This window comes from Excalfactoria chinensis, chromosome 15 (genome assembly GCF_039878825.1).
Source record: "Excalfactoria chinensis isolate bCotChi1 chromosome 15, bCotChi1.hap2, whole genome shotgun sequence".
Lineage (NCBI taxonomy): Eukaryota > Metazoa > Chordata > Aves > Galliformes > Phasianidae > Excalfactoria > Excalfactoria chinensis.
Genome location: NC_092839.1, coordinates 641,994 through 667,069, shown reverse-complemented (window position 1 = coordinate 667,069; position 25,076 = coordinate 641,994). Strand labels below are relative to the sequence as shown.

The 25,076-nt window shown below is 46.3% G+C and overlaps 1 protein-coding gene across 2 annotated transcripts; it reads left to right on the top strand.

Moving 5' to 3' along the window:
* The first annotated feature begins 1,040 nt into the window (after positions 1–1,040).
* RBL1 (RB transcriptional corepressor like 1) lies at positions 1,041–22,613 on the top strand. 2 transcript variants are annotated; one of them, XM_072350467.1, is made up of 22 exons: positions 1,041–1,218; positions 1,295–1,428; positions 1,533–1,733; positions 2,778–2,842; positions 2,935–3,063; positions 3,177–3,337; positions 4,061–4,110; positions 6,705–6,891; positions 7,988–8,154; positions 10,857–10,969; positions 11,455–11,558; positions 11,977–12,114; positions 12,742–12,906; positions 13,079–13,214; positions 14,517–14,783; positions 15,792–15,916; positions 16,601–16,777; positions 17,244–17,315; positions 17,542–17,626; positions 18,698–18,861; positions 19,843–20,007; positions 20,259–22,613. In XM_072350467.1, exons 1-22 carry the CDS (start codon positions 1,078–1,080, stop codon positions 20,427–20,429), a joined length of 3,117 nt encoding a protein of 1,038 aa, XP_072206568.1. In that variant the 5' UTR covers positions 1,041–1,077; the 3' UTR covers positions 20,430–22,613. The 2 variants fall into 2 exon arrangements, with proteins under 2 accessions (XP_072206568.1, XP_072206567.1); XM_072350466.1 differs by having other exon boundaries at positions 15,738–15,916.
* The last annotated feature ends 2,463 nt before the right edge of the window (positions 22,614–25,076 follow it).

The window sequence follows — 25,076 nt, the reverse complement described above, 5'->3', positions numbered from 1 at the left end:
CCAATGCGCTACCAAAATAAACGGTCTGTGCTCTTGGACGTGGATAAAAAGAAAAGGAAAAAATCAACAAAAAAACCACAAAAAACAAAACAAAACAAAAAACAAACAAAAAAAAAGATTTAAAGGTCAGATTTTTATTTTTTTAATTTAGTGCCTAGATGATGCTTATCTTTCAGACTTGGCAGAGCCTTGCTACAGATGTATATAAGTTTTTTCAGCAAATATATGTGAACGTTTAATTCACCCGACTCAGTGATAACGGTTCCTCGCTTTCCTCTCGGCCCCAGCGCCGAGGCCCAGCCGCGCTCCCGCAGCCCCGAAGGCCCGGCGGGCCGATCCCGGAGCTCTTCCCGGGGGCGGAGGTGGAGCCCGCAGAGCGGCCGCGGCGCCGCCGTACCGGCCGTCCTGGCGCCGTGCGCTCGGCCCGCTCCCCTCTATGGGACGGAGCGGGGCCGCCTCCTGCCGCCGACACCGCGACGTCTCCGCCGAAGCCCCGACGGACAGGTGCCAAACAGCGGCTGGCGACGGAGCTCGGCTCAGGGCGTTACTGAACGGGCCGCCGTTCGGGGCTTCGGCCGGACGGACAAACGCACGGAGGGTCCGTCCCTGCGGTGCGGGGCGGGGTCGCTCCGAGGGCACGAGCTGCTGCCCCGCCCCTCAGCGCCGCGTGTGTCCGCGGGCAGCGCCGAGCGCGCGGCGGGATCCGAGCGAGGCACGAGGGCGGTTCCGGCCCCGCAGCCCCGCGCGGCGACTCCGCGGGCAGCGCCGCGTCCCAACGACGGCCGCCCCGCCCCGCGCCCGAGGACGGCGGCAGCGGAGCGGCGGGCACGTTGCGCGCGCGGCCCGGCCCCACGGGGACAGCCGCCATCCCTCGGACGCGTCCGGGTTCCGGAACGGCGGCCCGAGCCGGGCGGCTCCGCTTCACTGCGCGCAGAGACCCGCACCGACCGGAACCGGACCGACCCCGCGCGCCCCCTCCCGCTTCCCGCCCGTTGGCGCTGGCGGCGCCGGAAGCGGCCGCGCCCTTTCCGGCACGGCGGTTTTGGCGCGCAGAGCGCGGCGCGGTGCCGTGCCGCCATGTCCCGCACGGAGCCGCTGCCCGAGCCCGAACTGGGCGCCGCCGTGGAGCGGTTGTGCCGGGAGCTCAACCTGGACGCGGGCAGCGCGGCCGAGGCGCTCCGCGACTTCACGGCGCTGCGCGGCACCTACAGCCTGGAGGTGGGCGGTGAGGCCGGGCGGCGGGGCCGCGCCGTGGCGAGTTGCCCCCGGCCCCACGAGCGGCGTTGCCTTGCAGGGGGACGCGCAGCACTGGCTGGCCTGCGCTCTGTACGCCGCGTGCCGCCGCCGCGTGCTGCCGACCGTGGGCAGCGGGATGATGGAGGGCAACTGCGTGTCGCTGACCCGGATCCTGCGCTCCGCCAGGCTCAGGTGCGCCGCTCGGCCCGCACGGGGCAGCGCTGAGGCCGGACGCGCGTTGAAGCCGGTGATAACGCGGCGCCTTCTCGGTCGGTTTTTTCTTTTTTCCTTTCAAGTCTGATTCAGTTCTTCAGCAAAATGAAGAAGTGGATGGACATGTCCAACGTGCCGCAGGAGTTCCGGGAGCGGGTGGAGAGGCTGGAGAGGAACTTCGAGGTGTCCACCGTCATCTTCAGGAAGTTCGAACCCATATTTCTGGATGTCTTTCAAAACCCCAACGAAGAGACTTCGAAACCCCAACGGAGCAGGAAGCAGAGGTACCGGGGAGCTCTCGTGTGGCTTTGCGGCAGGTTTACAAGTGAGGGGAGCGTTTGTCGTGCCTTAAAAAATAAGGCCAAGTTTTGAAGTGACTGAGTGGGTGTGCAGGGATGGTGCAGGGCGGTGGCTGAGACTGGGCTGTTAGTTCCTCCGTGCCTCCTCAGGGCGCTCCATCAGTGGGGCTCCAACGCGCGGCTGCTTTATGTGACTGCCGGGTGAACGCTGGCCCTTCTGTGGGAGGAAAAATGCAGCCAATGTGCTCATCTGTATGCATTGTTCTTGTTCTGCATTGACTGCGTGGCTGTCCCTGGTTGCTCTGATGAGGAAAAGACCTTCAGCAGAGGGAGCTGAGCTGGCTGGTTGCTGGGGGTTTCTGCTGCCTCATGTGTTGGTCTGGATGTGAGGGGTTAATTTGTGGTAACCCGCTCTGGTGTAGCTCCTTGTGCACAAATGGGAAGGGAGCTGCTGCTGCTGCTGCAGCCAGTTCTGCTGTGTCTGCATGAGGAGAAATGTTCGTGTGCTGTTTGTGTTCCTTCATCAGAGCAGCTCTCATTAGCGTGACCGCACTGTTAGCTTCTCTGTCAGGTGGTTTTCGTTCATCTCTGCTCCTGGACCATTCAGCAGAAGAGCCGCAGTGCAAGTTGTGGTTGCATGTTTTGAAGGGATGTGTGATGCTTTAGTAAAACGCTCAGGAGAAAGATGCACTGCAATTGAGAGAGCCCTCAGCATGGCTCTGCATACAGCTCTGCGAGACTCCTGTTGCAATTACACTGTCACCAAAGCGGTGTGCCTGGGACACCAACCACAGGCAGCTGTTGGCTCAGAGCAGTCGGTGATGCTGTGCAAGAAGCTCTGCAGAGCTGTCCAGGAGGCTGCAATGAGAGCTACTCTGTGTGCCTGCAGCTTACAGTGTGCCTTAGTTTGCACTCGTGAGGTGATGGCTCTGTCTGTTGCTTTGAGCATGGAAACAAGGAAACTCTTGCTAAGCAGTACATTTCAGTTTCCTTGAAGCAAGAGTCTGACTCCTGCCCTCTTGTTGACAGGCGGGTGCTGTGTGGTGTTAAGGATCTCTTCAACTTCTGCTGGACCCTGTTTGTGTACACTAAGGGTAGGCTTACGTTCTGCAGCCACGTGTTTCGCGTGCATTCTGAGTTACAAACTTCTGTTGCGTCACCTGACGTGCTGTGCTGTCTCCTGAAGGTAATTTCCGTATGATTGGGGATGATTTAGTAAATTCCTATCATCTGCTTCTGTGCTGCTTGGACCTGGTTTTTGCAAATGCCATCCTGTGTCCAAATCGGAGAGATTTGCTAAATCCGTCGTTTAAAGGTATGGTGGGGGTCGGTCATTCAAAATGAAACAGGCTTTGTTCCTTTGGTTATTCCTTTTTAAGTAAAGATGAAGGCTGCTCGTTTTGTGTTTTCCCCTCCACCCATTCCCAGGCTTACCAGCTGACTTCCACGCACTGGAGACGAAAGCCTCGGAGGACCCCCCGTGCATCATTGCCACGCTGTGTGAGCTGCATGATGGGCTTCTTGTAGAAGCGAAAGGAATAAAGGAGCACTACTTCAAGCCATACATTTCTAAGCTGTTCGATAGGAAGGTTCGTATTGCTATTTGAAGGATGTGTGATAGCTCTCATACTGACGGTCCTGCCTTGAGCACTGAAATGCTGCGTGCGCTGGAGGAAAGTGCACTGATAGGCGCTTGTGTTGATTCAGGTCTGTTCCTCTGTATGCATTTTGGCAGGAGCGGAGCTGAACTCTCCCTTCTAATGATGAGTGCTGTAGGGCTCCCCTCTGTTTTGGCTTCTTATGTCAGTGGAGAATCCTTACTTCCTTGGCAGTATGGAAGCTGCGTTGTGGGTGATAACCTGTTTTAATTAAAGAAGATGTTATCTTGTGGAATAGCTGTCATGATTGTCTGGATCCTGGTGTGTGTTGTGGGATAAACACAGTGCTCTGAATGAGGAGGTTGGGGTCACAGGTGGAAAAACTGTTCTGCGTGGTTTTGCTCCTGGAGATGTTTCTAAGCTCCGTGGAGATGTCTGTATTTGCCCAGTAGGTTGCTTCCTTCCTGCTGGGGGGCAGAGGTAGCAGCACAGCTTTACTGCCTTTACTACAGCTTGGATAGACCTGAGCTTTGACCTGGCCTGTGCCCCCTACCAACAGCACTGTGCTGCTTTGGTCTGGGCTAAAGGAAAGGTCAGCTTAATGCTCCTTGTGCTTTTGGTAAGGACCGTCTTGCTGTTGCATTGTTAGAGGTGGGATGGGTTTGATTTATTATGTAAGATGTCTCTGCTTTTTTTTTTTTTTTTTATTCTTAGATCTTAAAAGGAGAATGTCTGTTGGATCTTTGCAATTTTACAGAAAATAAGTAAGTTATGGAGTGCGGTTCTAATCATGGAATTGGGTTTTGTTTCTTGAGTTTGGGTCTCTGAATGCTAACTCTCACTTTTTCCATGTCTTACTGTGTCTCACTGCTTTCGGTGATTTGAGAACCAATGCTGTTACTTGCCTAAATGCCTCCTGGGTCTGAGATGGCTCCAATGTCAGAGGGTGAGCTACGGAGTTTCTTCCTTAATGTCAGGTCACAGAAAGGTGCTCGGGTGTTGGAGCGGCTGCCCAGGTCAGGGCTGAGCTCCCCATCCCTACAGGTATATTGCAGTTGTGTGGATGTGGTTTAGTGGTGGGCTCGGTAGCGCTGGCTGAGGACGGAATTTGATCTTTGGGGTCTTTTTCCAGCATAAATAATGCTGTGTTGTTCTGGCAGCTGTTAAGTTTTGTGTAGTCTGATGTAAATCAAAGCTCTGAAGTTCATGGATGTGTTACTACGCATACCTCAGTATTTGTATGTGAGTAGGAAAGTATTTAGGGTTGTTTCTTAGTCTCCTGTTCAGTGCATAAATCTGTGCATGCAGTGGGAGAGCTCTAAAGAAAAAGGAGCAACAGCTGCAGAACCACAAAAAAGCACAGAGCGTCTCAGGGGAGGCAAGTGGAGCTGTGCAGGAGCTTCTGACATTTAAGTCTCAAAACTAAATTAAATGAGAAGATGAGTTGCAACTGCTTTGTTCTGGGTCCTGTCAAGAGCTTCTTCCTCTGCCAAATGTAGCTTATAATTCATTGCTGCAGGGTGAGGTTTGAGCTGGTCTGTTTGCTTTCTGAGAAGCGTGAGCAGTGACTGCACCGCTGTAACGGTGCGGATCGCATTCAGATGTGGAGGTGCTGCCCTGATCCCTATGGAGCAATGAGCTGTGTTAGTGTTCCTGCTTAAAGAGTATTAGTATTGATAGTTACTGTTGTGCCAAATAAGGCAGTGTTCCCTATTCTTTATTAAATGACATCTGAGGAAACCAATCTATGTCTTTGCCTGAACGGAGGCTCCACAGCCTTTATGAGGTTAAATGTTCCTCTTCCACACACAGTTTAGCTGGAATTGAGGAACCAAAGGAGTTGTTCACTATCATGGTATGTCAGTGGCGACTTGGGGGATTGAAGCTTCAATTTCCCTTCCTCTGTGCCGTTGAGGGAGGATGCCACTGAGCGCCAGGCAGCCAAAGAAGAGCTCAGACTTAGTTCACTTAATGCAACCCCTGCTGCTCTGCTTGGACAGAGCTTTAACTCCTGATGGGCTCCTTCAAAGCTGTTTGTGCCCGAGGTGGAAGCACATTTTCTCCCTGTGTGAGCCCAGTGACTCAGGATGAGTTTTTTTGTTCAGTGAGGTTTCGCAGTGGAACATATTGAAGTTCAACTCATTTATGTTCATCATGACAAAGAAATCAGGATTTGCTGGGAAACTTGAGCAGCAGTAGTGACCTGGTAGACACAACACTACCTGGTGTTAATGGAGCTCAGTCAGCCTGCAGTTGTTTTGATTTGGGAATTTCTTTCAGCATTATATATTCTGCACTTAGACTTCTCCTGTGCCATGGAGGCAGCTCCATTCACATCTGGATTCCCTTCCTTTTGAAGGACTTGCCCTCCGTCTCACAGGTGTCTCCAAGTTCTGTTCCAAAAACAAGTGCTGCTCAGCTCACTGCATGGGCACAGTGCCTTCACATGCGATTCAGAACCCAACCTGTGCAATCATCTGACTTCCCTGAATACCAGCACTGGTATAGTGGATCTCTTTCTATTCCCAGCCCAGAGCGGTTCCATTTTCTTTATGTATTGCTATGAGATTTTCTATCTGTTCACTTTACAGCACAGAAGGGAATGGGCACAGGAAAGGAAGTGGGGAAAAGGCTGTGGCAGCATTGGAGTGTGCCACCAAGTGCCTCGTGGTCCCACATTCCACGTGTATCTACCAGGTTTTCAAAGTGTTTGGGAGTATTTCTTCTGTTTCCACACAGTAGAGTGACTGGAACTAATTTAATGCTAATTACCATCTAAGAAAGGCAGTTCTTTTTTCTACTTCCTTAGGAAAGTGCAAGGGAAATGTAGTATTTCTGAAGATGTCCGTGTTGGTTAATGGCGTTTGTAGCAAATGCATCCTAGTTTGGCAGGTTTCAATCTAAAATCCCAACGTTTCTGGATCAGCAGATGGGAAAATTGTCCAGAAAAGCGAGATTCTCTCTCTAGATAGATAGATAGTGTGTGAAGTAATTCAGCTGTGGAGCCTGCTGCCATGATTTCAGCACTGTCTGAGGTTAGTGTACTGTGTGGGCATCCCTGCCCATGGTAGGCAGCTTGGAACAAGGCGATCTTTAAGGTCCCTTCTAACCCAATCCATTCTATGGTTCTATGAAGCACTGGTGGAAGAAGTACAGGCCGTGCAGAGCACTGCTGTGGGAGGCTTGGAGCTGAAGGCAGCCAAGGAGGGGCTGTGAGCAGGCTGCTCATGTTGGGAAGCTCCATGTACAAGCACTACTGATACTTGAGAGCGTTAGAAGCTCTGAGTTTGTGTTGGCTTCAGTTTTGTGTTTGTTCAGCAGCTTAACTTTCTCTGTAAAACTTTGACTTCTCTTCCAGCAAAGCACTGAATAAAGAGTATGAGGAGTATGTTCTAACAGTGGGTGACTTTGATGAGAGAGTTTTCCTTGGAGCGGATGCTGAGGAAGAAATTGGCACTCCTCGGAAGTTTCCTGCAGATCTTCAAGTGGGGAAAACAGCAGCAAGAGCTCACGTGGAGTGTCACCTTCAGCAGCACTTCGAAAAGGTGCTTCATGGAACTTGTTTTCATGGGGAAGTACTCCTAAGTTTGGAGTCAGGTTTTCCTATCATTGTGTACAGTTTGAATCCCTGAGCAGACTTGGAAAAGCTGCGTTCCTTGGATGGTTCACTGGGACACAGGAGGTGAAAGGCATTTGTAGGCTTAATCGGGCAGTCTTGCTAAGAGAAATTGTGGTTTGTTACGTAACACAGTAAATAACTGCTCCTTAAGCAGAGTGGGAGCCTGTGAACTAGTGTTATTTTGTCCAGGAAAAGCATCTAGGTAGTTGAGACCTCCATACATAGAATTGTTTTGTGCTTCTTTTATACCCAGTAAGAATACCGTGAAACCTTTCGTAGGGCAAATGAGGGCAATGATAGAGCCTTTATTTGAGAAATGGGCGCTATAGGAAAAGATATCAGAAGGAATTAACCCCTCCTGGTAACAGCTTGGAGAAAGGGATGAGCTGAGTAATGTGACCCTCCTCCAATTGTGCAGTCACTCCATAGGAGAAAAGGGAAGGCAGAAAGGGGAACCCACGCAGACTCAGGTTGCACAGAAGTAGGGTGGCTTCAGACCCCCCTGCTATTCCAGGCACTCGCGTACTCTCCCAGTTCACCCGTTGGTTCAGGCTGTGCCCCTGGAATTCCACTACATCATTACGGTGGATTAATTTGTGTGTTTTCCTGTGTTTCCTTTTGATGACCGGAAAGTCAACCTGTGTGCTACTCTATGAAAAACAGCACTGAAGGCATGAAACCTGCCAAAGCCTGACTGCTCTGCTTTGGTTACAAACAGCAGCCTGTAAGCAAAGTCGGTGTTTGGCTGTGTTTAAAAGCATGAACTGTATCTGATGAAGTGAGTGTATGGGAAGATACCCAACTGATTGCTTTTTAAACTTGGATAAGGGGGTTACATGTATTGGAGGAGCCCAGCATTGGGAAAAGGAGCTCATTTTTCTGAAGTTCTGAGGGTGCGGATTTGGCAGCCTTCTTTGGCAGAGTTTTAATGGTGTTATTTTAATCTTAGAGGTGATTTTGCAGGAGTTGCTCTTTTTGCACTCTTGGATTTTTTTTTTATTGATTATCCATCTCTCTCACAGAAACGGTCATTTGCACCTTCGACACCTCTGACTGGAAGAAGGTACCTACAAGAAAAGGAAGCTGTCATCACTCCTGTTGCTTCAGCCACACAAAGTGTGAGCCGGTTGCAGAACGTTGTGGCTGGGTTGAAGAACACACCTAGCGACCTGCTTATGGCTATTTTTGAGTAAGTACATCCTCTGCAGTTGTTCTCTTACAAGTGCAAACTCATCTTTTCAGGCTTGGTTCTGCTTCCTTTCTCAGATTGCACTTTTTTGTTTGGTGCAGTGTATTTTTGCTAATGGGTTTTGATATAAGTAGAACACGGTTTCTTTTAATGCTCTGTTCTTCTGTTCTGGACCCTCCCATCCCTGAGAGGTCACCAGCACCATCTTCTTGTTCGTCCCTTTCAGCCAATGTCTGATATCTTTCAGCTGATGTACAATACTGGTAAATCTTATTTAGTGAGTGCTGAAGGCAGCCCCAGGCTTTCCTCATCACCATTTCTGAGAGCAGCAGCCCGTTCTGCAGATCACACGTGCTTTAGTCTCCCAGATGCACATCTGTGTGCTGGCTGTAGTGAAACACACTTGAAAACGTTGGTGCATAAGCAGATAAATGCAACAATGCAGCAGTAAAAGGTGGACCTGTGTTGCTTCATAACAAGTAAGAGTGTAATAGTAAATAATTACAGAGCTGTTGGGCATTTGTCTAACACTACAAAGTAGAGTCTGTTGTATAGTGAAGTATGGGCTCTGGATTTTTTATTTATTACTACTTCTAGTAATAATGATCACTTAGTAGTGTTTTAAGTGCTGATACTTTTACACATGTTAAGAGATATTATATCAGCTTTCATGAATAGATGAAGATTCTCCATCATATTTGAGAAGTTGTGGCTGTCAGGTGAGGTCCCAGACGACTGGAGGAAGGGTCACTTCCCTTGAATATACAAGAAGGGGAGCAGGGAGGACCCGGGGAACTACAGGCCAGTGAGTCTCACCTCTGTGCCTGGAAAGGTCATGGAACAGATCCTCCTTGATGACATGCTTGATCACATAAAGAATGAGCTTGTGATCCGAGACAGCCAGCACGGCTTCACCAGGGGAAGGTCATGCTGAACCAATCTTGTGGCCTTCTGTGATGGAGTGACAGCATTGGCTGACAAAGGGGAGGCGACCGATGTCATTTACCTGGACTTGAGCAAGGCCTTTGACATGGTGTCCCACCACATCCTCATCTCCAAATTGGAGGGATGTGGATTTGATGGGAGGACCACTTGATGGATGAGAAACTGGCTGAAAGGCTGCAGACAGAGGGTGGTGATCAATGGCTCTATGTCCGGGTGGAGGCTGGTAACAAGTGGTGTCCCCCAGGGGTCTATCTTGGGACCGGTGCTCTTTAACATCTTTATCAATTACATTGGTGATGGAATCGAGTGCACCCTCAGCAAGTTTGCTGATGACACAAAGCTGAGTGGTGTGGTTGACATGGAGGAAGGAAGGGATGCCATTCAGAGGGACCCTGACAGACTTGAAAGGTGGGCCTGGGTGAACCTAATGAGGTTCAACATGGCAAAGTGCAAGGTTTTGCACTTGGGCTGGAAGAACCCCAGGCATCTGTACAGACTGGGAGGAGTGATCCTTGAGAGCAGCTCGGCAGAGGAGTAAACTCTTTGAAAGGTCTAATAATAGCAGGACATGGGGAAATGGATTTAAGTTAAAAGAGGGAAGATTTAGGTTGGATGTCAGGGGGAAGTTCTTTACTAGGAGAGTGGTGAGGTCCTGGAACAGGCTGCCCAGGGAGGTTGTGGATGCCCCGTCCTTGGAGGTGTTCAAGGCCAGGTTGGATGGGGCTCTGGGCAACCTGATCTAGTAAATGTGGAAGTTCGGTGGCCCTGCCAGGCAGGCGGGTTGGAACTTCATGATCCTTGAGGTCCCTTCCAACCCGGGTCATTCTGTGATTCTGTGAAGGTTCTTTGAGTTCTCATCTTTGGAATTATGTGTTTTGAAGGTCTTTCTAACAGATGTTCTTAGAAGCTGGGATTACAAATGCTTGGAAGGATGCGTTTCCATTTGGCAGCTGTTTGATGAAAGTCTCATGTTATTTCCATTGTACTATTAAAATGTCTGTAATCTCTAGTGAAAAACGTGTTCATTTGGGTAATAACCTGTCTGTCAAGAAATGTAAATATTAAAACTTCGATGAGTGTAGAGAAAAGCCTCTGATAATAAACATGTTGAGTGCTTTGCTCGTCTTGAATCCGAGTTCAGCAGATGCTATAGTATGTGTTGGCTGACTGGGAGGAATAGAAGAACTGTGGTTTTGATTCTGTGGAATGCTCCATGCTTTTGAATGTTCTCTCTTTCAAATATAAATTCCTTGGAGGAGTTACTTTTTAATCAATTAGAAGGTTTTGTCTGAGCAAACCATTGTTACAGCACTGGCTTTTCTGCATAACTCAGTGTCTGCATTTGATACCAGCCCTGAGCCACTGTTCTCTGAATATGGAGGCATTCAGAGAGAGCATCTCCAAATGGAGAGCTTCTCTGGTTCTTTTTGCTAGCAGTGACCATGGTTGGGGTTCATCATTTCCCTTCTGCTTTGCTTTTGTTTTTTGAAGGCTCTCACACCTTGTTCCTATTGGATATGTTTTTCTCCTGAATGTGTTATTGTAGCTCTCCATTTCTCCAACATTGGCTCTAAAATCTATACAGCAGGAGATAAACAATCTTTCCTCGTGATCTGTTTCCTCTGTTATTTATGATATTGGGATTACTGTCTAATGGAAAGCTCAGGAAAACTGGTGTTGTTTGTTTGTTTATTTATTTGCCTGGGAACAGGACACTTATTACACAGACAAGGTTTGCTTCCTGTGTTCTCCTGCAGGTCTTGTGCACGCAACCCTGCAGAAAGCATCATGAACAGAGTGAGAGAAATAGGGGAGACGTTCTGTCACAGCTACACTCAGCCAACAGACGAACTGCCGGGATCTCATATAGGTAGGAAGGTGAAATGCATGGGGTGTTTCAGCCACGTGCTATCTCAGTACACAGGAACTCTTTTAAACAATCAGCATTCCCAATCAGAAAATCATTGCTGTCGGTGCTGTGATGAATAATATCTTACTACAAAATGCAAAGGTTGCAGTTCAGAAGGAGAGAACTGAGGGAGCACTGAAACTGTAGAGATTTTTAACAGAAATTGTAGCCTTGTATTCCTAAAGCTGAAGGAAGGGGAATCCAACCAGGGAATGCATTGCAACTGTTTTCAAATGGCTTCAGTATGAATATTAGTAATCCTCTCCAGTATTTCTAGGCTAGTGTGCTGCTCTTGTGACTATCATGGATCAGAGGATACTGTTTGCATTTGCAGGATATGTGTTTGCATGTTGTGCTTTGTTACAAGGCCAAGTATGGGTCAGTGCAGACTGAGGCCATCTGTGGAAACAGCACAGGGCTTCATCAGTGTTGGTTTTACGTTCCAGATTTTGCTGTAAACAGATTAAAACTGGCGGAGATATTATACTATAAGATCTTGGAGACCATAATGGTACAAGAAATGCGAAGACTGCATGGGAAGGACATGACTGTAAGTAAAGAACCCGCAAAAGAGAATACCTCATAAGTCCTCTGTGGGGGGATATGGTCGGACGGTTCCAGCACAGAGCAGCCTGCAGACATCAACCCATGTGTATTGCTAATATTACACACATCCCACATGTTTCACTTTTAAGTGTAATCTGACTACTTTTGAAAACTGTAAAAATCTGCCATTATTATGTGAATTATATTCTTATATTAATTATGCTCTTTAGGTTAATGATGTAAGGGATCATCCCATCTTTTCCTACCCTAAAAATTGGGTTGTTTGGAGGCTCTGTGTAGTGTGGGGTTTCTTAAATTAGTACTGAGATGCCTGTGACTGTGCCTAGAAGGCTTTTGATGTACATGTTATGGAAATGGATTCCATAAGCTCAGGTCATTGGCATCTTCTCTCATCTCTTAAGGCTCTCTTGGAACAAGATGTGTTTCACCGCTCCCTCATGGCATGCTGCTTGGAAATTGTGCTTTTTGCATACAGCTCTCCTCGCACCTTTCCCTGGATAATTGAAGTGCTTGACCTCAGGCCATTCTATTTCTATAAGGTGAATACATACTGTCTAAACCTGCACTGAAAGTGGCGTGTTACTGGACTGACAGTCCCAGAGGGTGATGCTCTCCTAGTAGTCATGTAGGAGAGAGACAGATGTTAACTTGTCCCTTGCCTATTCTGATTTCTACCTGTCCTTAACATTACACATTCCAGGTAACGTTTGAGTTGAAGCTGAAATTCAAAGCAAGTAAATAGTCTTGTAAATGGTGCTTCACTGTAACATGCTGTTAATGAACTTCTAGTTCTTTTCATGCACCCAGCTGAATCTGATGCACCTGCTCACATCTGCCAGGGTGTAACACAGCGTGTGCTTCGTGCATCCCTTCTGTATGTGCTTAGTGTGAGAGGGGTTCCGAAGGCACCCTGTGGGGAGTTAACCAATGCTAATGGCATCCCATTTGCTGTCCATTTCCAGATCCCCCTTTGGCAAAGGGAGTGAAAGAAAATGTAATTCATTTGTACATTTAATAAGACATAAAGGAATGTGTTTAGGCTTGACATGTCTATTTCATGTACATCTGTGTGCTTGTATGGACACAGGACAGCACAGCTGTACTGAAATGCAGAAGTAAGATGTTGAGCAGAGGCCTTCTGTTGAGGTGTGACGTATTACTATTAGGTAATCGAAGTACTGATTCGATCTGAAGAAGGACTTTCCAGAGACATGGTGAAGCACCTCAACAGCATTGAGGAGCAAATCCTTGAGAGCCTTGCCTGGACTCGGGATTCAGCGCTTTGGACTGCTCTCCAGGCATCGGAAAACAGGGTGCCCACCTGTGAAGAAGTACGTTATTTGTTTTCCTTTTTATTAAAAAGAAGCCTGATCATCTTCTTATTGCTGCTATACAGAACACTGTTCAAATGGGACAGTTTATGCAGGAAAAAAAGAAGTTATTACAGATTTGGGATGAAGGAAAGCTGTTTGTTATCTCACACTGGTATTTTTTGTTTCTCAGGTAATATTTCCCAGTAATTTTGAAGCAGGCAATGGAGGAAGTGGGCTCGGGCATTTGCCTATGATGCCAATATCTCCTATAGTTCATCCTCGAGTAAAAGAGGTTCGGACAGATCTTGGCGGGAGTTTAAGACGGGGTATGTTCAAAGTTCCTTGTATATTTTGGATGTGTGATTTTCTTTATTTCGTTCTAGTCTCTGTTGTTCAGGGAAAGGTCTAGATGCACCCAGTCAAACCCTTGGTGTGTTTTACTAGCAGCAGTCATTGGTCATCGTGCTTCATGTGTGAAGTGGAGCAGGGGGTACCTTTGTATAGGCGCAGGGTTACCTGGCTCTTAGGGTGGGTTGTCATCTGCTATGATGATGGTTTGCTGCAGTTGCAGGAGTTTTTGTTATTGGGGCTGTTTGTTCTTTGGGTTTTGTTGTTGTCGTCCTCAATGAATTGGGCTGGATTTTTGGGTCCTCTCCTTGAAATATAACCTCTTCTTTGCAGCTTCCAGCATTTTTGGTAGCTCTGTTTCATTCTTACTATTCTAATCCTTCAGACCGCAGTCTTTCTTCATGTCCCACTGGTTCAGTGATGGTTGCCACCATCACCTCATTACTGCATTTAGTCCTCTTCCTACCGAACTTGCTTTTGCAAGTCTGCAGGATTCTTTTCCTCTGAAGAACTGCCTTGCTCTTCCCAGCTATTATGTAGAACTGTTTGGTAAGGGTGAGGATGAAGGGTTAAGGGCAGCATTGCTGATGTTTTTTTCCACTTGCTTGTTAAGCAGTGCTGCTTTTACCATATCCCGTACAATAGTCCATGCAGTGCAGTGATGGTGTTGCCTGTTGTTCATCTGGCAGATCATGTTACAAAACTGTTTATTAAATTTTTTTAAATACTCAAGTGTATTAGGGGAGTGATGTCTTAAAAGTTACTGCACATGTTATGGTGAGTTGTTCTGTAGAAGGGAGTGTAACTTGGAGATGGTACCAGGTTCTCACACACCTCTGTCCATCTATAACACCAAGTGTTCTTCCTATCTTCAGGTGGAAAGCAATGGGGGTGGGAAATGTTTGTTTGCTCCTGGTACCAAACAGACCATCCTGGCAGAGGGGATTTGTTTTTCCTTGCTGGTTAGCCAGAAGGCTTCTGTGCCCTGGGAAGCGTTCTGCCTACAAGTAGCACTGGTAGCTTGGTTGCATCTGTTTTTCCTGTTGCTATCAGATTATGAAACCAAACTGTCTGGAAGAGCTACAGAGTAACAGAAATCAGTTGAAGGACTATCAGTCTCTATTCATACTGCCAAGAAGCAGTGACCTGTGAGATTACTTCTTAACCAGAATTGATGCATTTCAGTCTTTGTTATAGCTTGGCCAGATAGCCTCTTATGCTGCGGAGAAATTTTCCTGTTTATCTGCTCCACTGAAGATGTTTTCTCCTTTGCTCACCAGACACTCAGCCATTGTCACCAATCTCTGTGCATGAGCGCTACAGTTCCCCTACAGCAGGAAGTGCCAAGAGAAGACTCTTTGGAGATGACAGTCCCAAAGAAATGCAGGTGGAAAAGATTTTAACAGAGGGAACTAAGTTGACAATTGCTCCAGCATCAAGTATTGCTGCTGAAAATGCATCCATCTCTCCTGGGCAGACAGTACTGACTGTAACAACAGCAATGGTGGCAGGAAAAGCAGGACAGAAAGTTACTATTCCACTGCATGGTATGAGTTCTTTATGGTTTTCTTCCATGTGAGATGTTTACTCTTAAGATCTGGCTAGATGGGCCATAGATCTTGTATCTGTTTGTCCTTCTTTAAGAGAGCATTAACAAAGCAAGCAAACAAACACAATGCCGGAACTTAAGCCTTTGTACGAATGTCTCTTTCTGTGTTTTAATCTGATATTTGACAAGAATCCGAAGGATTCCACCTGGCAAACAAAGTTGTGGAATTCTTTCTTCCAGTTAAATCTCAGCACAGATTAAGCACTGGTTTGCTTGTTGGCTCTAATAGTGATTCATTACTGCTTGCTCTAGTTTTTGTCTACTGTAATCTAAAAAGACTGAAGTTACTGAATAAGGGCTGTGTAGACATTAAGCAAAATAGTGGGGGTTGCATTTGTTTTTTTGGGGTGTTGGCTTTCTTTGTTTTACTGGAACAGGTGTTTGACTGTTTCTTACGAGGGTACATGAGAAATGAGGTCTGTAGCCTTTCTGAATTTCAAAACCTGCGTTTTCATATCGGAAGATAAAATGAAAAAATCACTGCTTTTCATGTTTAAAGAGACATTCCTTAAGAGAATTTGACAACTTCAGAAAGTAATGTGGGCTGCGTGCAATAGATAGTCAGATTTGCAGAATAATATCCAAAAATGAACTCAGATGCCCGTTGCTCCCAGAGGAGTGGTGTGCTGACGGCAGAGATTGTAATTTCATGTAAACCTTGTACTTTTAAGGGAGTTCTAGAAACAATAATTCACAACCATCCCCTTCCTTTAAGCATTACCAGAAATGTACTTTTCTGTCATTTATGAAGACTCGGTCTTCTTAGTGCTCGATATAGAAGGAAGAAGTATCTTGTGTATGAAATACTGGTGAAAGAGTTTAGGATTTGCAGTTCTACTGTGCATTGTTGTGGCAGCAAGCAGTTCATTTCTTGGGTGCGTGTCATCTCCAGGTATCGCAAACGAGTTGGGTGGGATCACATTGATACCCATTTCAATGAATCTAGGTCAGGCACCTAAAATAGAGGCTCAGGATCCCTGCCACCCTCAGGTGAATCAGGATCAAGAAGTGCATCTCTCATCAGGAAACAAACCAAAGAAAACAGGATCCTTGGCGCTATTCTACAGGAAGGTAAGCATCTTTGATAGGAAGGTGGAATTTACCTCTGTGGCTGTGCTGAAGCTCTGTGCATTACATTACCTTTCAGTCTTTGGCTTGAAGAATTCTCACATTGCTGGGAGAAGGGAAAAGCCATTGTAGAGAATTCCATAACCCCATTCACCCTCTGTCCTCCCCCATCAGGAGGTGTTTTTGTTTCTTAATTTTTAGGAGCTTCTGGAAAGAGGAAATTTCTTGAAATGATGAGGAGTTGAAGGAGTAGTTAAAGAACTGGGTGCTTTGGAGAAACCTTTTTAGGGCAGGGAGATATATTCTTACTGAAGAGGTTCTCAGAGATTTTCTCCTTTATATCCTAAACTGGAAGAGGGGTGGATTTGAAGACTGGACTATTTGGAGGATGAAGAACTTGTTGGATCACCATAGCCAGAGGTTTGAATGCATCCCATTATAGTTGAGTGAGTGATGTAATACAGAAGGAATAGAATATTTTCAATCAGGTTTCCTTTAAGCATCCAGCATTTGAGCAGAGTTGATAATTTAGTATTTGAAGACATTCTTGTGGGCAGGAGGAGAAAGCTTTGAGGAAGCAAAGTACTGAAACGTAAGAACAGCTGCACTTCTGTGATGGCTTTCACTTATCCAGGATAGGTTAAGCTCAGTTGGCTTGATTCTTTACTGTATGTCTTTCTCTTCTAGGTTTACCACCTGGCAAGCGTGCGTTTGCGTGACCTGTGTTTAAAGTTGGACGTCTCCAATGACTTGCGCAGGAAGATCTGGACGTGCTTTGAATTCACATTGGTTCATTGTGCTGATCTAATGAAGGACAGACATTTGGACCAGCTTCTCCTCTGTGCCTTTTATATCATGGCAAAGGTAACATATAGGCTTAAGGAATGAGAGTTTTATTTCAGTTCAAAATGTAAATTGGATGGCTGACCTTGGCTGAGTCCTGTAGCAAATGAACAATTCTGATGTGTGAAAGAAAACTAAAATTGCATGTATGTGCATATAGCTGTGTGGTGTTTTGTGGATTGCTTCCTTTTTTCTACTGAGAAAAGTTAAGACACGTAGTTTTCAAATTCACAAATACATCTTCTGATGGAATAATGCTTCCTTTTTTAATTTTTAGTATGCATTGGAAAAGAAATCATGTCTAACTTAGGCAACAAATAGCTTTACTATCAGAAATAAAAAAGAATGTGTATTTTTGTTCATATTCCCATCATTAGACGCATCCCATCAGCATATTAACGCTCATGAAAGATCTGTATACAAGGAAGCTAACTGAGTACGCTGCACCTGGGCAGCCCACTGTCTTCAATGGCCTTTTCTTTTACAGGTCACCAAAGAGGAAAGAACTTTTCAGGATATAATGAAAAGTTACAGGAATCAGCCACAAGCAAACAGCCATGTGAGTAACCTCATGGTATTGCCAAGTTTGGAAAAGACCTCCAAGGTCATCCCGTCCACCAACTACCCATATTTCTCACTAACTCATGTCCCTCAGTACAACATCTAAACATTTATTGAGCACCTCCTGGGACAGTGACTCCCCCACCTCACTGGGCCGCCAATTCCACTGCCTGATCATCTTCTGACTGTTCTCTTTCCCTGTTTTCCCTCTCTGTGTCCTGTAGGTTTATAGGAGTGTCTTGTTAAGAAATACTTCTGCCAATGTCCTTTTGGACAGAAATGCAAACCAAGATGTTCGGATGACAGAAGGTAAGTAAAGTAATCTGACACTGTTTTGAAATGTACTTGCATGTTTTTATGGAACTGAACAGTAGTAAAGAGAAAGAAAGTAAGTTTTAGAGCTTCAACTATTGATGAAAAATAAGTATATTGTTGAAAAATAAACCATTTTATCAGTTGCTCTCCTGCATTAGAGAGAGGCGGAGAAAATATTCTTTCCAGTTGGAACAAATGTTTAATTCCGTTGGTTTTTTTTAAGGAGGAAAACCTATAGGTTCAGCATGCTGTCTAGCAGCTGCTTGAGAGTTGTTAATAGATGAGCATCTTCTTTATCTAGAATCATCTTCTGATTTTTAACAACAGCTTTTGACAGCTCTGTGTTTTAACACAAGGCAGGTGTGCTAAAGAATTGCAGATACGATTGAAGGTTTTTAGTGTTTTATTTCCTACTGCACTGATAACGAGAGGTTTCCTTTTGTGCTCTTGTTTTGCTTGATAGTTACTAGTATGGAGAATGAAACAGGATGTTGCGTTCAGCAATGGCCTGACTTGAGAAGGCCAGAGATAACATTACCAGCAACCACTTTGCTGTGCAGCTGCAGCTTTTTCTGCTGAATCACCACAGAATTACATGTTGAGTGCTGGAAAGGTGAAGGTTCTGAGTACCTTTAGCATTGTTCAGCATCCTGGCTAATTTCCTTATTTCTGTACTGGGATTGCATAGCAGTCCATAGAAAATGAACCAAAAAAAAAAAAAAAAAAAAAGGCTTTTTACTACTCCTTTTTGGGGAAAAAAGAGGAAGAAAAAGAAAAGGGATCTTTACTGCTTTATTTCCACCTCCTAAGCTGGAAATAGCTGTCACACAGATTTGCATTATCCACTTTAGTCATGACCCACTATTCTGCTGGCAGTGATCCATAGCCCCTTCTGATGTTCATAACCACCTACAGTGCATCTTTGTCCAAGGTGTGTTTCATGAGTTCATCTACTAATTGGTCAATTCGTGAATGAGCTCTTGTCAGTTGGATATTACAGATTTAAATCTGAAGAAGTCAATTTAATTTCGTGTTCTAAAATCTGACACTTTCTCTTAAAATTAGACTCATCTGTGAAAACTGGTAATTCCTTGGGAAGATCAGCAGCAGAGAACTCTGAGTTGGGAACAGAGGAGAGAGGAGATCTCATTAAATTTTACAACGCAGTCTATGTAGGAAGAGTAAAATCTTTTGCACTGAAGTACGATGTCACAAACCAGGATCATATAGTAAGTAAAATGTATCAAAGCTTTGCTCTAAAGATCAGACACTGGTTTATTCCCAGCATTTGGTGTCAGTTCTTTGTTTTGTACTTACCTGGCGTGGTTACAGAAGTCACAAGGTGATGAATGATGCTGTGTGTAATGTTAACAGTCCTTCAGGAGCTGTGCAGTTTGGTTTGCAACCTTGTTTTCAGCTTCTTTACGTTGCAGTGCTTGTTTGTTCAAGTGGCTGTGGAACATCTGTGTTAACCCATCTGAAAAATGCTCCATAAGCAATGCATCCTAAACAGGTTATTAAACAATAACGTGGAAACCGCAACAGGTACAAGGAGCACGATGATGCTGTTGGATAGAGCAAATTGTACAAAACGCTGTTTTCCAAAATATTCGCTATCGTTGGCTGTAAACATTCACCAGTGATGAACCAGAGCCTGCATGCCGCACTCAGGGCTGGGAAAAAGTAATTGCATCAGCGGAGATGGCCCACTGTCAGCACTGCTGAAACACCACTGGCTGCACTCACATCTCACATCCACTGTTTGATCTCCAGAAATGTTCACAAGCATTGATAAATGTCACTGGGTGCCATTTTTTTTTCCACATGGAGGAATTCAGTCCCAGCCATTTGTTCCATGTGCACTCCCATGTCAGGTGCTGTTATGTCAGACTGTCCCTTTGCTGCCATCTATCATATGACAGCAGAATGGAACGGGATATCGGTGGGAAGGTTCAACCCCTACTGCCATCCCACCAACATCTGCATCTGACATCATGGGCCAGCATCATAAAATAGGAGGCATTACTTTTGGAGCCACTTTCATCCATTTGTTCTGTGGGTTCTGTAGATACTTGCTTGGTTGTCCAGGTGCTGTAGGATAAAATGGTCCACAGAAAATCTGGAAGTGTGGTTACATTGCTTTTTTGTGAAGTTATTGCTGTTTGGTAAGCTCTGATTCGTCACCTCTGGGGATCCATCCTCTCTTCCAGGTGGAAGCCCCCCCCTTGTCTCCGTTCCCCAGCATCAGGCAGCAGCCGGTATCTCCTCGGCGGATCTCTCAGCAGCACTCTGTTTATATCTCACCTCACAAGAACAGTGCCTGCTTGACGCCCCAAACTGCACTCCTCTATAAATTCAATGGGAGCCCTTCTAAGGTAAAAAGGGGGGGGAAAAAAAAAAGGGTTGAAAGAGGTTGATTTGGGAGAGGATGAATTCATCTCACAACTGGAGTGTGCTCTAATTCAATGGGAATTGAATGGGAAACCTCACTTTGTGGTAAGGGATAGAGTTCTTTATGGAGAGTTCTTCACTTGCTCAGCGGAGAGGATCAAAATAATAACCAAATCAGGTTTGAAACGAAGTGATAGGAACTCATGTTACTTTGTTCTCACATTGTCCTTCACAGAGTTTGAAGGATATCAACAACATGATAAAACAGGGTGAACACAGGAGTAAGAAACGAGCCATAACCATTGATAGTGACACCGAACCTCCCATGAAGCGACTCTGCCAGGAAAATGATGATGTTCTACTGAAGCGCCTTCAGGATGTTGTCAGTGAAAGAGCAAATCACTAAAGCTGCTGGTTTCCTGTGTGATCTCGGAGCTATCTCGATCAGGTTGACAGAGCAGTCGTGCTGTGACTTCCTTATGCGATGTGGTACACGCAGACAACTGCCCGGTTTTGTTAATGTTGAACCTCTGACTTCCACAGGGTGCAGGAGGCACAAGTTAGGTAGTAAGCAATGGGAATGGAAGGTGGTTTTATTCCCACAGAATGTACTGTACTGTAAGTTACTCACCGTGAGCTGTTTTAGGAAAAGAGGGATCTGCAGAAAGCTTAAAAACTCCTGTCAAGGTTTTAAGCTCCGAGTGTAACTCAGCTTCTGGTAACCATTTTATTTTTAGAATTAAACCGGTAAGGAAATGAGTGAAGTCAGTTAAGTTTCTCAAGCTTTGGTACTTGAGGTAGAAGCTTTGTAAGTGCCTTATTTCTATAAGAACGTGGGGTGACTGGAGAGGAGAACAGATGGATTCAGTCTCGGAAAGAGCGGAAGTTCTGAAGCGTACAACTCAATGTCCTGCGTTACCTCCTGTCAGAGCTCCAGCAGAAGCACGTGTTACAACATGGATCGGAGCTTCTGCAGCAGTGACCAGGAAGTAGAAGCAGCGGTAGTTTAAACTGGACACTGACAACTGAAAGAGCACATAGATCCCTTTCTGAATAAGTCTGATTTACCTTCTCCTGAGCCAGTGAGCACTGCCATGGGAGCTGCTCCTTTCCAAGGGGAAGCTTGATTGCTGCCTTGCTGTGGAAGCTGTTGGTAGGAATTGTAGCTTAACTGTGAAGACCTACAAGTTGATTACAGTAGGAAAGACAGCGTGGGCTTCAACTGCCTTACAGCTGTGGAAATGTGTAAATTCCTTTTAACACGTGGTATGTCATTTTAAGATCTTACTCTTTGTTGTGTAGTATCTACACTGAAAGTAAACCCATCGGATAAGGTATGTTTGTATATGTGATTTTTACAGCTCCTAAAGGATTGGTTTCATTGGAAATGTGTAAGTTCTTATTTCTTATAATGAAGTTGTTAACACTGAGGGATTTTTATAGGATTCATTTTACCAAAATGGGAAAAGTCGAGTTTTCTGTAGGTCAGTATTTGGATTGTATTTCTTGACTGCATTTAAGGCTAGAGCCATACCGAAACTTCTCAGCACTGCAGCGTGTGTGTGTGTGTGTGTGTGTGTGTGTTATGCTGGAAATAATAACAGTCCCATCAGGTTTGTGCTGAGGGCTCTGTTCACTCCATGCTTTGGTTTGATTGGTACGTGTTGCCTGCCTGCTGTGCTGCACTTCCAGGAAGAAAGCTTGTGTGATCTCAAACTGCCACAGCTCTGGATCTGGCCAGCAGCTATGGAGGGAGAGTGCATGTATAGTGTCCGTGTGCAGGGCCCCTACTCAGCCAGGATAGGAAGTTTACAAACAGTTCATTTTTGTGTTGTTAACTACTTTGATTTTTGACATCCAAAAAAAGGTGCTCATTTCTGAAAGGTGTGACTGTATGGAGCTGCAGTGTGGGGTAATGGACACAAACAACTAATGCAGATTCTTCAGTTCCTTTAACTTTATTCTATTTCAGTATTTGTCTTCAGACTGTGAGACAAAATGTACAGTAGAAGCAAACTTTGTCTCAATCCACCCATCTCTGCTGTAACAACCATAACCCAGTCCCTAGAAGCCTCCTGCATTGTAGAGGAAATGAGGATTTAGCCTTACTTGCAGGATGACGGCAGCCTTTATTGGTGATGAATGTAAGCTCAGGCTTAACAGGGTTACACTTTCCAGCAGTATTGCACGGTAAGAATGTAGCTGACTGGGTTGTGATGTAGCACCCCTTGCAGATCGATGATGATCCCTTGGGTTGGAAGGGGCCTCAAGGCTCCTCAAGCTCCATCCCCCCACGATCTCTTCCTACCACATGGACTTCTCCTGCACTCCTGCAGCCTCCTCTGGAGCGGCAGAGAGCTGATGGTGCTCAGATCCTCACTAAGTGTCATTAAGCACAGTGTTATTTCATTAGAAAAAGGGATGTGCTGCAACTGGCTGCAGTTCTTTTTCACCTGTGTAGGTGACGATATGAAAAACATTTTTGGACCTGCTGAACAGCTGAAGCAGCAGCAGATGTGAAGCTTTTGTAACGGTTTAAAGTGCCTTCACGTGTAAATATGTATTTTATAATAAAAATATTGCCACCTGAGGTTGCTCTGTTTTCTGTGGTCATTCACTAAATTACGCTGTCTGCCTGCATCTCCTTTAATATCAAAGCCTTCTGTGTTGTTTCTGTGCCCCCTCATGTTCCTTCTGTATCTTTTTGCAGTTTGGATTTGTTATGTTTTGTTTTTGATCTACCTGTGATTGCTGAAGTGTTTGTGCTTCAGTCAGATGTGCTTTCTGGGAGAGGAGACCAAGTAACGCTTGTGCTGAAGTAAGCAAAGAAAGCTGAGCAGGGCTGGTTCTGCAGTGCCCAGAGACCCTGCCCAGCTGAGCACTTAAATGCTGTGGGCTCTGGGCTCGAGCTGCTCCGTGTAGGGCAGCACTGGGCAGCCCTCATCCCACAGGTTAAATGCATTCTAAATGTACGCTGAAGGAGTTGGGGTTTTTACCAGCTGGCTTTGTGGTGGTTTTCTTCCTGTGAACGTGCATGAAGTTGGCATCAGGTCAGCGCTCAGAGCTTGCTGAACTTTGCCTGTGCAGCTGCTGAAGGAGTAAGTGGGGCAGTGTTGTGGTAGTGTAGATTCGGTTGTACTGAAATCTTGGCACCGGAGCTTTGGAGTCAAGAGTTAGTTTCAAAAGACAAGTTACGATGGAGATGACAGCCTTAGAGGATGTTGGGGGGATGGAATTGTGTTGTGGGAAATGGGGCGGGTTTTTTCTCTTTGTGTGTTTGTTGTTTTTTTTTCCTGAACTTCCCTTCCGTAGGTAAAGCTGCCAATGAGGGGAAAGCAGGGAAAGCATGGTGGGCAGCACAGATTTGTTTTCAGAACCAGATTTGTTCTCAGAGTTGGGGCAAGAAAGCTTGTTAACGCCATCAGGAAGAGTACAGCAGAGCTGCTGGCACTTAATCCCTTAACACGAGGCTGTCACAGCCCAAGCACACTAAGATGTGGCCTCAAGAAGCTGGGGTGAGAGTGTGATTAAGCAGCATGGAGAAATGAAACGGAAAGTCAGTTCGGTTTCCCGGTAGAAAGCATTGTTATGTGCCAGGCCTGTGAGTCATGCAGAATGTTTTTGTGATTTGATGCTTGAGCAACAGTTGAAAGTGCATTGTAATGTTTGTTACAGTAAGGGCTTTACCCATCATTTCAATAGCAGTTCATGAAAAAAAGGTATGAGCTGAACAGCAGAATGCTGCTTTGAGTGACTGTTCAGCTACAGCTGCTCCGGGGAGCCCCTTGGCACAGGGAAATGCTGGTAGAGATGTCTAAAGTAAAAACAATAAAGCAAAAAAGCCCTGCACCAAAATGATCTTCCTTCTTCCTGGCTCTTTTATTCTCAGAGCTCCCCCGAGGCATTCCTGGTAGCTGTTTGTTTGCTTGTTTGTCCGCACAGCCACAGCTCTGCAGCAGGCTGTAGTCAGAACCTTACACAGCAGGAGGGAGGGAAGGTGGTTTTGTCTGCATCCATTGTGTAAACAAGCACAAATATTTTCCATCTCTTCCCTGTTCCTCTGCGCTTCACCCATTAACTTTGTGCTGCTCAGGCCAACACACCAGGGACTGTTTTTGCTTTCTTTCATTTTACTTCCTACTAGAGAGGGACGTTGGTAACCCCTGGAACCGTTGCCTTGCGTCCATCTGATTTTGGCATATCAGCAGGTTTTGCATTGATCTGGGCAGGTTATCTGGCTGCTCCATGGCCCCAGAGGCCACGAGATCTCCCATTTGTTTTCTTGTTCTGTGCCAGTTCTGTTTTTCCGATGGGGATGAGCTGCCCCTCCCCAGGAAGCCCCTCAGCTCTGAGCACTGCCCCTGCTCAGCAGGGTGGGCTGGGGCTGAAGGGCAGCTCGGAACTGCCCAGTGGTGTGGAAAGGCTCAGCCAGGCGCTGAGCAGTGCGTGTGCTTTCCTGGCAAGAGTGTGGAGATGAGAAGAAAACTGTGTGTGTTTACAGAAACAAACTGCTACAGCTTTACATTGTCTCTGCTGCTCCACGGAGAGACCTTGCAAAGAGCTGAGGAAGTTTGTTTCTTTGTTTTTGCTACATCTTTGAGGAGTTTGTGACCAGAGCACAAGGCCTGACCGAAATGCGTTAGGCTGTCTGGAGCAGAGCCGCATGCCCGAGGCCCACCAGGCTGTGCTCCCATTGCAAAACATCGTGGAGCTGAGATGAGAACGGGGCCACTGCTCACCTGATTCCATCAAGGGTCCCCCCTATGGCTGCTTATCCTTCCCGGACTGATCCCACTTGGGCTTCCCACGGGCTGCAGCTCTCCAAGCATTGCTCTGCTGTGGCTCAGTCCCACGGGGCCCATCCTTCAGGCACTGCTCCAGCTCCCCCAGCCCCTCTTGCTCCCTGCAGCTCTTCCCCAAGGGCTGCAGCTCCGGCCCAGGCCCTGCTCCTGCGGGGCTCCGAGGGCTGCATTTCCTCCAGCCCACATCCACCGTGGCTGCGAGGGGAGATCTGCTCCGTGTGGCGCCCGTGGGCTGCAGGGGGACGGCCCGC